This window comes from Bombyx mori, chromosome 12 (genome assembly GCF_030269925.1).
Source record: "Bombyx mori chromosome 12, ASM3026992v2".
Taxonomy (NCBI): domain Eukaryota; kingdom Metazoa; phylum Arthropoda; class Insecta; order Lepidoptera; family Bombycidae; genus Bombyx; species Bombyx mori.
Genome location: NC_085118.1, coordinates 9,436,607 through 9,451,621, shown reverse-complemented (window position 1 = coordinate 9,451,621; position 15,015 = coordinate 9,436,607). Strand labels below are relative to the sequence as shown.

The 15,015-nt window shown below is 36.0% G+C and overlaps 1 protein-coding gene and 1 long non-coding RNA gene across 2 annotated transcripts in view; one reads left to right on the top strand and one right to left on the bottom strand.

The window, feature by feature from the left end:
• Nucleotides 1–7,599, top strand: part of LOC101742788 (uncharacterized) — a 33,302-nt gene extending 25,703 nt beyond the window's left edge. The window contains exons 3-4 of the mRNA XM_038014492.2: nt 4,186–5,773; nt 6,476–7,599. Coding sequence (XP_037870420.1) covers nt 4,257–5,773; nt 6,476–7,319 — 2,361 coding nt within the window. The 5' untranslated portion in view covers nt 4,186–4,256 and the 3' untranslated portion in view covers nt 7,320–7,599. The remainder of the gene's footprint in view (nt 1–4,185; nt 5,774–6,475) is intronic.
• Nucleotides 7,600–13,722: 6,123 nt separating this feature from the next.
• Nucleotides 13,723–15,015, bottom strand: LOC134199920 (uncharacterized). Its single transcript, XR_009974584.1, has 2 exons — nt 14,800–15,015; nt 13,723–14,119 (listed from the first exon to the last, which is right to left on the bottom strand). It is a non-coding gene; the product is annotated as an uncharacterized LOC134199920 (long non-coding RNA).

Here is a 15,015-nt window from a genome sequence, read left to right as displayed (position 1 = left end):
CCTAACCAGAACTTATAGATATTACAATGAGAATTCCACCATTATAGTGAAAGTATTTCGTAAAGGTGTGTTAAGTAAAGTAATGAAATGCACATTAGAAAATAGTACGTGCTTAAGGAATTTGAACACCGACATTGTCGCATCGCTCGATACGAACACACCGGGAGTCTTATCCACGACAACTCCCTTACATCTTGTACACTTAACATTTAACCTTGTACCAGTAAGTTTTAGGACCCGAGATGAACAATAGATAAACCTTAGATTAATGATTGCTCTCCTTATATCCTTTATCCTTTTTGAGTTGTTTGTATTTGAAAAACGCTTTAAAAATAATATCCCTTTTAATATTAGAAAATTTAACATTTTATATTTTTTATGTCTAAATCACTAGTTCGTTTCGTTTCCGTGAAACTTATTCTTTATCTTTTATACCATTAACACAGATTAAATTGGCTAAAAAGATTAATGTTCTTTTCAAACTATATATAACACGGAGCAAGAAAGAATATATGTATTTACTAAAATTCATCGGATACTAAAAACTTAATAACTTAGCGTTCTTACTCATTCTATGATATACATACCACACGAAGTCAAATAAAAAAAATACAGGTGGTTTAAAGGATGGGATTTTTTTGTCCATTTAATGAATGTATCATAAGATGCATTTTTAATACAGATTGGGGCATATTATGTGTTTGATAAAATTTCATGATAAATTCAAATATTAATTATCAAAGACGAAAGATGATGAAGAAATACAATACCGATAATCCGATCTTCATGGAAACTCATTTACTTTAAATGAACAAGACAAGATAAATGAGTAACGTAGGGCCGAGGACGCCTACCTCGTTGAAATAAAATAAATGCGTAGTTCGTCTTCTCTGAATTAATAGTTTAATTAAAGTGTAAATATCTGTCGATAACTGTAGTGCTCTATACGACTGGGCTCTGAATTGTCTAACTAGTGATGGATGTGCAATTACATGAACACAATGTTAATTTCGGTGTTGTCAGCGGAATTATTAACTAAAAATAAACCTAGCTCGAATATACTCGTATGCATATGATCGTACAAAACGAGTGTTTTGGAATAATTTCCAAAATAAAGTATCGTGTATAATAATTCCACCTGTGTCTCATGTAAGTAATAATAGAATCAATCGCGACATGAATTATAGAATTTGAAAAGACCTCAACCGACTTAGCTTTTTTTTTCGTTTTGTAATCACCTTGACGTGACTTACTTAAGCTCACTCAGAAGCTCTATGAATAGACTTTTTTGTAAATCGTCACAATCATGCTCATTTTGCTTTGAAATTCAACTTAATTTTAACATTTGCCAAGAAGAAATAAAACATTCGCATTTTCTTTGGAGGCAGGTCTTTAAAAGGCTGAAACGCGAAAACGTAGTCGTAAATAATTGGGACATTTAACCCCGGGACATATTCAATGGGAAGTTTAGCACACAAATGAAGTATTCTGAAGGCTTTTGTGCACAAAATGATTGAGTTGCTTCGTGGCCTCGAATAAAATATTACGCCATTTTGTGCAAAAAATTATTTAATACGCTTTAATATTTACGCACTAATTATGAAAAAATCATTGAGAATCGGTTTTTAAAAATTATTATTTAAAGTTGTCAATTGAGTTATCAAAGGAGACTGAAACGATTACATACATTTTTGGGCCCGAATGTAACGTGATGAAACTAATATGAATTAATAGATTCAGATTTATCAGTACCTTGCTGAAAATTATAAAAGTTTTCTCAATCTGAGAGCCGAGTTAATAAAGATTTAGTAAAAGTTAGGTTATGTTACAATCTCTTTAAAAGAGCTGAATAATAACTTATTTAAGCATAAGTAAATGTTTATTATATCCATTGGATACTCTTTTATATGTCATATTATGAATGAATATCAATGATATATGGAATATGGAATTGCTATCCCACAATTCACACAGCGATCCATAATTTCAACAGTATCCAATGCAACAATTTCAAGTCAAACGTGTGAGCGATCTTCAGTGTCCAGTGCAGAAGCAATTGTCGTACAAGGCTGGCAGAGTTGGAATCCGTAATAATAAAGCAGTGATCGTTGAAAATATAAAAACAGCCTGATAGATACACACTCAAAATGCGTCGAAGATACAAAACGAGTAGAGCAGAAAAAACCAACAAGCGCCAAAAAATAATTATATAATCTATGAACAAACGTCATGTCAGCTTACTGTCAAAGCTGTCATCAAAAATACAATCGATTTTAATCGATTTGAAATCGATAATCATATTACTTTGTTAGGTAATAATAGACTTTTTCTTCATTTATGTATATAATCGCAATTAAATCCGGCGCATACCGCACTTGTATACAACAAGTATAAATCGCTCATTACTTTGCATTAATTACCTAGCGCAATGTTTTTCTTTTTATAATCCTGTAATCGATTAATTAAATCGATCACACCGTTATACCGTCAAAAACTAACTTTCTCATTTTTCTCCGGTCCCAGAAAGAGGATTGAGGTGATTCTTTATATTCTTATATAAAAAAATATGACAAATTTTTTAGACTACATTCCAAGTTATTACATTTTTGGCCCACGATTTTCCGTCTCCTTTCTTAAACTTAATTTATCAAAATAAGTAACTCACATTTTTAATGACTTACGTTTGTTTGTTCGTTTTTGCCTCTTCGTGCTCGTGTCAAAAAGTTTTGTATTTGCGCTTTTAGACAGACGATCATGACCCACCTGATGGTAAGTTGTTACCGTCGCTCACGGTTATCAACAATGCCTAGCCAAGCCACCGTCTAATGTTTTTGTTGGTATTACTTTGAAAGCGAATAAAAAACTCTTTGTTAATTTTTATTAAATCGATTTTTTTTTAACTTAGGAATTTAATATTTTACATTGAAGAAAATCATTGCCAAGTGAGCATGATGGCAATTTTTTTTAAGGGATTTTATGACCTGGTAACTAAGATCTTTAAATCATGTCTTATTTTAACTTATATTCTTATTTTTATGAAAAATGATAATATGGAATGAAATGAAATGAGATGAGATGAGATGATATGGGATGAAATGTAATCTCAGTAAAATGGTGGTCATATACTGAGATTTTTTCAGTAGACTTTTTGAGGATCGCGGGAAGTTAGGTTCAGCGGCTTTGTTTCGTTTTTCCACGTTTGTACACTTTCACAGATATTAAACAGTTAATAAACCGCCATTGTTTCACATTTAAACCCGAAGAAACAGAAATCACACAACTTCATTCCTCGCGTTCCCGCCAAAGAGTCCCATGATGGCCATTACATACCTAATGTAATAATGATGGAATAAACGATTATTAACTAGATAACGAGTATTATTAGAGACCTAATTATTGGAGGTATGGTAATTATTATTGATGAAGTCGTCGAACTCTTAGTCGTGAACCAATCCGTAGACACAACTCACTAAGTTTCTCGCCGGATCTTCTCTGTTGGTCGCGATTCCGACCTGTGTACTTAGTGCGAGTTTTTTAACGTTTTCGGCAGTGTCATATGCCTTTGAAAAGTTTATCGGCTGCCGTATACCCGACTTCTTCAAGAAAGGCCTTAAAAAATTACCACTGCCCTGGCAGAGATGTGTCGATACCATGGGTACATATTGTGACGGATAGAAATACAAAATATTTGTTAAAAAACGGCTTTCAACTGTCTGTATGCTAAACGACAACATCATAGGCAAATACCTAATTTTTATGTCAATAAGTATTACTAATCTGAGTAACCATTTACATATATTAATTTATTTGAATTTACGACAGAGAAAATTTAAGGTTTCATTTGTAAAAAACTCTCGTGTGTGTCTGTCACTCAAATCACTATGATAAAAATTAAAAAATATACTACTAATATACTACTGTACCAATAATATAAACACTATATACTTACTAAATATATATCACATTTTATACTGTAAGGTATTATTATGTAATACATCCGAGGGACTACGTGTATACTCGTATAGCCTGTATTCCATTTTACATATATGGCAAGCTGTGTTCGAACTCGATTACATTTTTTAGATTGTTAGAGTAAACTAATTATTAAGGTTTTCAAACTATTAATTACTATTAGTAATTGTGATGATAGCATAAAAGTTCAGAGTTTGTCTTTATTTTTCACAGGTGGAACAACCAGGGTATGACGTCCAAAGGTGAAGACGATCGCTGCACTGCGGGGTGAACAGGCAGTTGGCATGTGGGTTCTAGTGATGCTCGCCCTAGCGGCGGTAGCCACAGCCGATTGCCCACGTCACTGCGAATGCAAGTGGCGCAGCGGCAAAGAATCCGCACTATGTGCACGCGCCGGACTCTCATCTATCCCTCCACGACTAGACCCGACCACGCAATTGCTAGATCTCTCAGAAAATCGACTACCGACTCTACGTGATGATGTCTTTGCCTCAGCGGGACTTCTTAATCTTCAACGTCTTTATCTTCCTTCATGCAGCGTCCGAACTATACGTCAATATGCCTTCCGCGCTCTAGTGAATCTCGTTGAGTTAGATTTATCTCGAAACCGACTTGATTCAGTGCCATCACACACATTTGATTCCATACCCGAACTACGTGAGCTAAAACTGAGTGGTAATCCAATAGCAAAGATTTTAGATGAATCATTCACTTCATTACCACATTTGGTACGCCTCAGTCTTAGTTCTTGTAAGGTTGCTGAAATAGAGCTCCGGGGATTTACTGGTTTGGAGTCGTCTTTAGAATATTTGGAGCTTAGCCGGAATAAGCTACAGGTTCTACATGTTGCAGTACTAGCATCGTTACGATCTTTGAAAGGATTAGAATTGGCAAATAATCCTTGGGAATGTACTTGTGCATTGAGACCTCTACGTGATTGGATGATTACAAAAAATGTACCAGCAACTGTGGTGCCAGAATGTGCATTGCCTCCCCGATTAATGTCGCATTCTTGGGATAGATTGGACTTGGAAGACTTTGCGTGTCAACCAGTGGTCAGTGCTTTTTCAAGTAACTTGAAAGGAGTGGAAGGGGAACAAGTTGTATTAGTGTGTCAAGTAAAAGGAGTACCAGCACCGAGAGTTCGCTGGGTACGTGCTGGTCGATTACTGGCAAACACTACTTCTAATGTCAATTCTGGTAGAGCTTTTATGTTACGTAGTGAAGGTCATACGAGTAATTTAACAATAGTATCTGCTGATATTCAAGATGCTGGATCGTATACTTGTAGTGCCGAAAATCGGGCAGGAAAGGCTGAACTTACTTTGAATTTAGTCATAGAGAAAAAACTGGAAAAAACAGCATTTTCTATCTTTAATGTAATTGTAGGCCTAATTGGATTTATTGGCCTTCTATTAGTTATATTAACAACAGTAATGTACGTGATGGGTTTTTATAAAAAAAGACAAGTGGATCGATGGGATCAACAAATTGTAACAACGAGTCATCGTGACGATACATATGAGAAAATTGAAGCTGGTATAAAAAATATAGTCGAAGTACCAAAGATACTACCTAATGACAACAATCGTAAAAGAGGCGATTATAGAAACGTTCCATCACACGACCCAGAAGATGAATTAGAAGGATATCTGCGAGGCGATTTGCAAGAGGAAAGGGAATGTGCGATATCTCCACCTATTGAACCAAATTGGCGAAGATCAGATTTTGAACAAATAACAAGAAAAGTTAACGTAGAACAAGATTTACACATACCTCAATATAGCGAATACAATTTACGGTAAGATACGCGATTTATATTGTCTTTCTGATTCGGAATTTTTTTGTCATAATTTTACGATAGTATTTATTTCACTTGTAAAGTAATGTTAACGATTTAATTTGTTGGCAATCTATTACCAATTCCCGCAATATTAAAATATTAAATACACTATCGTTTTTTTTTAATATTTTGTCGCGGCAAAGGCAGACAAACTCATGGCCAATCTACTATATAATAAGAGGTCAGAGTCCTAAATGTAATAAAAAAAATTATTGCTTAGATGTGTGGACGAGCTAACAGCCCACCTGCTGTTAAGTGGTTACTGGAGCCCATAGACATCTACAAAGTAATTGTACCACCCACCTTAAGATATAAGTTTTAAGGTCTCAAGTATAGTTACAACGGTTGTCCCACCCTTCAAACCAGAACGCATAACTGTTTCGCAGCAAAAGCAGATAGAAGTGCGGTACTCCTGGATGGTAAGACTATTGTAAGCCTAGGGGGCTGTACATCATCGTACCTATTTATCGCGAAGCATTTGTGCGTGAAAAATTAATAATTTCCGTAATTACCTGTAAAATACATTTACAAATAATGGGGGCCCACGTAGGTGATAAATAAGCGTTGTAAGGTCCTTTGAAACAAATGAATTCATTTCACTACATTCATTCATTTACAATCAAAAACCATTTTTAAATTCAAATAATGTGTTGTCCTCAGATGTGACGCAACCCCAGAATCGATCCAAAGCTCAAATTCAGCAGGAATAATGAATCCGCATTTAGAAATCCTGCCGGACAATAAGAGATTTAACAATAATTCGAAACCTTGTCATCGTTCGAGACCCCGGGATCGTTTGGACAACGACCTCTCCGGTAGCGACAGTGAAAAAAACTATCCTGATCTAATAGAAATGAGTACTTTGGGTACCTCAAGCTATTTGCAAAGCGAGATGAAGCACGATCCCTATCATTTTTACACAATTCCTCGAAGAAAAGAGGGCGACAGTCGAAGTCCACTTCTCAATAGTCGTAGAAATAGTTCTGGTGGAGATTCTGCATCTTTTCTTGATAGGTGTTATGAAAAGTCACGACGATCATCGGGTAGGCGGTCTAATAGTTTTTTAGATCTTTCTACCGGTGGAAGCCGAGTAAGGCGTAATCCAAGCCTTCCCGCTTCGCCTTCAAGGGAGCAACCGACTGTTCCGTCCGCGACGCCCTTGCTAGACCTATCTGGGCTTCGAGACTACTCTCGCGCAGGTCAGACGTTGGACGATTTTGATTTTAGAGCATCACAATTGGAGAAATTTTTAGAGGAGTACAGAGCTCTACGCGAACAATTATCTAGAATGAAAGAAACTCGCGAAAATTTACAAAGGACAAGGGCTGCAGAAAATGATGAATTACGGTCGATTTTAAAAGGAAAACCAAGTATAGCTGTCACTGAAACATCTTCCTCGGTCGCCTTAGCAGATGCAGCATCGCCACTCGCTCTCAGCCCCACAGAATACAAGACACAACAGCAGAGGCCGGAGTGGCTAACGACCTTACTATATCGAAACTAATAGAGCTTTTGTTATAAAAATAAGTTTTGTATGTGATATTTGGTGAGATCGGTGGATTTATAAAATTAAACTGCATTAGTGAGTGCTGTATAAAATGATAAAATTCGGAACTAAAACATTAGTTCATTCATTAAATGACTGTTAATAGAATATAAAATTGTAAATACAATTTCGGAAGTGATATCTATGATCAAACATAATAATTAAGTTATTGTTTATAGACAAGGTGCAAAATGCATTCTTTCAATGTTGAATTAAAATATATCAACTTCAAATAATATTTTTTGTCTAATTATTTTCTTAGGGCATTTTCGAAATATAATAGATCTATTCAAAGTTTTCTGGAATTGTAGGAATCTAAAAAAAATGTATTAGGACTCATTAAAAACGTATAAGGTGATCTACGTCTCAAAAAGCGGGGACAACGATATTTCACGTGACCGAAGTGAGGAAAATGGATTTCAAAGCTAACGTAAAAAGTTTATGTAACAGCCGCCAAGCTCGTTAGTGTGTAGGGTTGAAGGGGATGCGAGCTTTACGCCTGAAAGAACCTCCAAATATTAAACTTGATTCCAATGTCACATTTTGATGGATTTGATTTATCATGTCATTTAAAACGTATCTATAACAGTTATTAAATCAAATAAATAAGCCAGGTTTAGATGAGCTTACAGCCAGATTCATGTTAGCCGGTATATGGATCTTAGTCATTAGGTCGGCATCCGAATGATAATAATATAAGAATAACTGGTTTAGGTATTAGCCTTTTGTTTCCATGCCAATGTTGTTCTTCATATGTAACCATTTTCACTAACCATTACTTGAGCCATAAGTTTTCTACCTAGGTATGATTTAGATTTTGGCAAATTATATTATTAGTATCAGAATATAATGTATCTACACGTATATCTATTGAGAGCAACTTTATAAAGATACCAGCAATGACATTTAATATATTTTTTACTTCTATCCTTTTTCAATAAAGAGCTAGGACAGTAATTACACTGTAAAATGTAGTTCATAGTTGTGTAGTTTTTATTAAATTTTTTATTACCTAGATGGGTGGACGAGCTCACAGCCCACCTGATGTTAAGTGGTTACTGGAGCCCATAGACATCTACCACGTAAATGCGCCAACCACCTTGAGAAATAAGCTGTAAGTTCTCAGTATAGTTACAACGACTGCCCTACCCTTCAAACCGAAACGCATTACTGCTTCGCTGCAGAAATAGGCGGAGTAGTGGTACCTACCCGTGCGGGCTCACAAGAGGTCCTACCACCAGTAATATTAGGTACCTACCACAACTCGTCGCCGTGAAGTGTCAGAACCATGACGCTCCGCAGCCATCAGTCTGTTCCGCTCTGCACGACGAGGATACGGCACAGCGACTACCATGAAGAGCAGGCCACGAGCATATGCTCCAATGTGTCTTAAGTTTTATTCGCAGTAGTGATATTCTGCCATCGGTTCAGTTCCGACCCGTGCTATCCCGATTAACCATAGATCAGCAACTGCACCATTTGGAAAACTACAGATCCAGTGTGGACTGCCTAGATTGGACATTCGGCGCTTAAACCACGCTTGGATGGGTATGCGCTTCACCTCGGACGTAGGTTTTATCTTGTCATTAATAATTAGATGCAGCCCCTCACTTTAAACTGAGTTTCGATGCCCGTAGCCTTCTGTGGTTTAAAAGCTTCCTTGGAAGCTTTTTCCTTAACAACAATTTAGGGACCTTTGAGGAGTTCCCATGCAAGTAGCTTTGCTATCCAATCTAGGATAAGCGTATATTTAAACGGTGAGTCCACTTTAGTAGGTTTTATTTTTAAATATGAGACTTGCCTTCACGCTTTGAAGTTTGACATTGTCAGATTAATCGAGAACATCGTACGTCCTGAATTTAGATCATGACCTCTTTGAAAATAGACATTTTTTTTGAAAAGAACATTTTGTTTTAACGCCGAAAGTTAATTAATTAATGGTAATTAGGCCTCCTGTATTCCTGGAGTGGACGTGGCAACAATGACGGCATATTTCATAGATTCTCAGTCTCCTCTAGCTATTAACATCTTGAAAAGAGAGGCGTGGACATTTTTTTATGTTAATCGTGACTATCTGAGTAGCTCCCTAAACGAAGACACCCGGATGTGCCGGTGACAGCGTTTACGTTGTAGCTGTCTATGGGCTCCGGTAACCACTTCAGACCAGGTGGACTGTGCATTCGTCCACCAATATCAAGGTAATAAAAAAACCCTTTTCTCCAAATGTATTTTTTTATAGTAATAGTGTCATAATATTATGAACATTCAAATAGGTTACAATATTTTAAATTAACGACATAAATAAATTGATAAAACAAAACTAATTACATCTAAGTCTACGCGGAATAATTCCCAAAGACATTCATCCCACGACGTAGATTGCATTAAAAGTAATTGTTTGTCCACTTTGCTTATTAATTTTAATGGACTTTCAACACGAGAAGATTGGTTTAAATTAGATGAAAGAGTTGTTCTAGTCATCAAATTCAATAGAATTCCGAAGGGTTAAAGTACCTAAGGGATTTTTGCTTATGTAGGTATAAATTGTAAATATAAGGTAACAAACTTCTTCAATTAAGTTTTCAATATTAGAATCAATGAAACTAATTCTTTACTATGAAATGTATAATAAGTAATAAGGAAATCAAAATTAACATTTTCACAGTAATGTTTAAATTCTCGACTGAATTTCACATTGTGAACTTTAGGGCTAAGTGAACGTTCATTTCTGTTTCCCAAATTTATGAGTTGGTCGTATGTGACTACGTGACAGAGGCGACAGTAACTCAATTTCTGGCCTTTCGTAGCCAGCACTATGGCACTACATTTCTCCATTTTCAAAGGACGGATTTAGATGGAATCCTACACGCTTTAACCATCGCACCCGGCACGGAGGGATGTTTCGTAATAACGTGGGTGGAAATTTAAATACCAATGACTTTTGTATGTAGATATAATTAACAGATGTGGCAATTAGAACAACATATTAATATTACCGCGAACTTTGATATTACATGGCGTAGAAGATTCCGAGTTCTAAGAACATTTATCTAGTTGGCGGTTTTATTACAATTACACTTGAATTTTTAACTCAGATAGAAAATATACAGAAGCGGCCTACATTAATATAAGATCGCCGTATTTACAATCAGATTTTATTCCAATACTTTCTCAGTGCATTTACGAAATTTCTGCAAACGACATATTTTTAAGAAAAGTTAATATACAGGTTTAGTTTACAACATTTATTAATGTTGAGTGCACCGTGAACAATTATTAGCTAAACAAATATTTATTAGCTAAGGTCATGGTCGGACACAAGCAGATTTTCGGCTCACGTGGTTTTAAGCGATTATCGAAGTCCATAAACATCGCACCAAGAATGTCAGTGAAGTTTGAACTGTTTTGCATTAGCGCCTATCTCACTTTTAATACTCAACTAGGTGGAGGATAGTACAGATAAAATCCTGCTATCTAATACTTACTACTAAGAAACATTTTCAAATAATTTTGGCGATCAAATACAAAAGAATGCAATAATTAAAACAGGCAGTTTAGCGCTACACTATAACTGTTGGATCTAAATAACGAAACCAATAGACAATACGAGTTTGCAATTACAGCTGTCCAAACGAATTGTGTGCTCGCCAATAAAAACGATACTTTTATTGTTGTTGTAAATTGCCTTTCCGTTGTCGAGACAGTGTCGTCGCTCCCCGCGTCCTAGTCTATAACTTCACGTTGACACAATGTTATTGTCCAGTAAATCTGGCATTGCTAAGACATCATGCTGATAATTTTTTTTGCTCGTTGTTTCATCTATACTATATTACTATAATAGTATTAGTATAATATTATAAAGAGGAAAAATTTGTTTGTTTGTTGGTATTGAATAGGCTCCGAAACTACTGAACCGATTTGAAAAATTCTTTCACTGCTTGGAAGCTACACTATTCCTGAGTGACTTTTTTGAAACAAATTAGGGATCCTTACTAAAACTCCAATAATGTAACCCAAGGTGTAAAAAGATTACCTAAAATATTCTTTACATCGCGTGCCCTGCGAAAACTATTGACGATAGAATAAAATAACGTACTACGTCTTTGTAGAACACATTATTATTTACAAAAAGTGTCGCGACAGCATATGTCTAACTATTATAGTTATGCCGCAATAAGTGTTCTTTTATTTAAAAAAATAAAACCACGTCAAATATTGGTGAAATTTTTGTTAAAGACCCGAGCGGAGCCGGAGCGGGTCGCTAGTTATTTATATACATAACTATTTATGTAGAGACCCCAGGCTGCAGTCTCAAATTGTGGTGAACATAGAAGTCCTGGCGACCATTTCTGGCTGGAACGCATAATTGCTTTGCGATAAGAAGCTGATATCTACCCCTAATAGGAATTATTGAACAATTAACAGAGTAATGTAAGGTTTAAGTCATCAAAGTATTAAATTTTATAATGAAATACGTACTTAACAAATGTTCACGAATGACTTCCACGCTGAAGAAATGCTTTTCGGTTTGAAGGGTGATGAAGCAGTTGTTTTACTATGAAAACACAGAGACTTAGAACTCATATTTCAAGACGGCTGATAGTTATTACGTTATATAAGAAAAAAAAAAACTTTATTTTTATTTTTTTATTGCTTAGGTGGGTAGACGAGATCACGGCCCACGTGGTGTTAAGCGGCTACCGGAGCCCATAGACATCCGCAACTTAAATGCTGCCACCTACCTTGAGATATGAGTTCAAAGGTCTCAGTTTTTACAGTACGTGGGTTGCTCCACCCTTCAATCCGAAACGCATTACTGCTTCACGGCTGAAATAGGCAGGGAGGTGGTACCTACCCGTGCGGACTCACAAAATGTCCTACCACCAGTAATTACGCAAATTATAATTTTGCAGGTCTGATTTTTATTACAGGATGTTATTTCTTCACTGTGGAAGTCAATCTTGAACATTTGTTAAGTACGTATATCGTTAGAAAAACTGGTACTTGCCAGTAACATTTGAACACCGGTGCATCGCTAGATATGAATGTACCGGACGTCTTAACCTTTAAGCCACGACGACCAAAATGCTTAAATCATCATGTATTTTATTTAAAGTTGTAAATCTATTTGTACAACTGATTTGCTTACCAAGAAGGTTCAATTTCGTAATTTGAATCTGAATTTCGTAGATTTTCAGGAATCTGAAGATGTGTTTGAAAGCAATTTAGATAAGGGTAAGTACACAGAATATATGCAAGGTCAGTTTGTAAAATTCAAAACAAGCATGACGTTCAATTGTGAATTCAATGTTATTGGTACGAGTCCGGTCATCTTAAGTGTTTATAATACTTTCTCAGCATCTTTACATTATAACCTAGTGTCTCTTTCTAATTGATCGTCCCTTTTTTTTGATTCTTCAATCTTGGTGGTAAATCATGCTTTGAATTTACATGTGCGATACTTGTCTAGTTCCTGTTTCTGCCGTCAGCACATCATGCGTAGCCGTTTCAAGAGTAAGATCTAGGGTCTAGACGCATGTTGTTTCCGGTTTTTTTTTGTTTCAGATTAACAACAAAAGGTTTTTGTTGATACCACTAAGCCTTGCAGCATCGTTTACGTTGTGGTGTGTACTCAAATTCACAAAATATTTCTGAAGATTCCAGTTGTACCGCGTCTGAACACGCATACGTTCATAGTTCACTGGCGATATGCTGAATGTATTTATTGCGATTTGTAAAAATGTTTGAACGTAAAAAAATCTATCGAGCTAATCCTCTTGGATTTGTTATACTGAACAATTAATCTTGGATTTATTTCTGAAATCGTCGTTAAAAATCTTATTATCGGAAATTTAATTCAAAACTCAATTAGCCGTACCAACCTAGGACATTTAATTTAACGGTCTTGTACACGAAAAAGATATAGAGAAGTTAATAATGTAGTTACCAGTCTTCTAGTTCAAATTCTGAAAAGGAAAACGAAAAGAAAAAGAACATTAGAGATAAAGCGTTCATGAAAAACGCTGTGAAAAAGATTATAGTTAGCCACTGAATTTAATTTATCTCTCGCTCAAGCGACTGCTGTAAAGCTATAAACAATTATTATATTTGACCTTTTCCGATAGTCTAGTTTCTTTTTATATTAAAGCCAATCCTATAGGAGTAACGTTATATGGAAATATCGATACTTTGACGGGCAAATGCGTAGCCCATCGGAGGCTCCCATCTTAAATCGTTGAAACCTTTTTCCTTTTATCACAAGTTAACATAAATATATGATTTGTTTTGTAATTTTTCTTTAGAGGTAATTAAAGTCGTAGCGATTTGTTGGGATAGCGTAATGTTTCATTAAAATCAAGAGTATGTTTTTATTTTACTGTTTAATGTGATAATGAATTCACGGCCCAGCACTAGGACACTGGGGCGGCCCAGGGACGGCCCACGACTAGGACAAATTTTCAGCTATATTAGAATAAAGGCGATATCACTCTTCATGTACACGTACGATCTCTTCGCATGCGATCTTTTTGAACATTTGTTCCAAGAAGGATCTTTGGTTCTCTCTGTATTTTATGTCGCTTGTTCCACGGGAAATTCTCTGGGAAAATGCTTCTGACGTAAAATGTTCTTGTCATCTCCATTTTACAACCACCCTACCGGTGCAGAGTTTATCTTTGTTTCTTAGAGCCGCCGAGTTCATCATCTACATTGCGTTTTCTAAAACTGTATTAATCGTGGTAGTGCGCGCGAATATATTCCTGAAAATCGAAACAATACGTTGTACTAATTAAACTAAGGATGAATGCGTTAAAAAAAAAAGTATATCAAAGCTACAGCGGTTTATATCGAATCAAAATTTACGATCTCTTATACTCAATTTGTTTGCTTTCATAGGATTTCTTGGGAGGTGTGGTGCAGTGGTTTCCCCTTGCCTTCTGCACCGCAGTGATGTTGTGTAAATAGTTAGTACGCCCTGCTGCCGACGCCTAGATATCCGGTTTAAGTAGAGATTACCGGACCCCCTTTTTATCTCCCGTCGGCTTGTCGACCTAGCTGATGGTACAAATAGCCACGAAGGGCTTTCAGGGACACGATCTTCAGCAATGAAGTATTCGACTAAGAAGAAAAGAGAAGAGAGTACTCAATTTAATTATATGTAAACCTAAACATAAATCCCTTGAAGATGTATCTACTGATTTACTGAAATCATTGGAGGAATTTTTTATTGCTTAGATAGGTGTACAAGCTCATGGCCCACTTGGTGTTGAGTGGTTACCGGAGTCCATAGATATCTACAACGTAAATTCCGCCACACCTTGGGACATGAGTTCTAAGGTCTCACTTGTAAAAGTACATAGTACTATCACATATGGTGGGGCTAATAAAAATAATTTTGTTAGTGCTGTTATCTAAATTCAATATTATACCCGGCATCTACCTCTCTTCCTCCTATACCCTATAAGTTACGGACGCTTCTAAGTTATTGTATTTCCATTTCGTTTTCATTATACAGGATTAGTCTTGTTTCCGAAGCAAATTTGTATTTTTTCTCTCGCTGTTCCACATTTCATAATCTAATTCTTGTTTATTAATATATTTTTATTACATAGACGGGTAAACAAACTCACGGCCCATCCAATGTTAGGTGGACGGT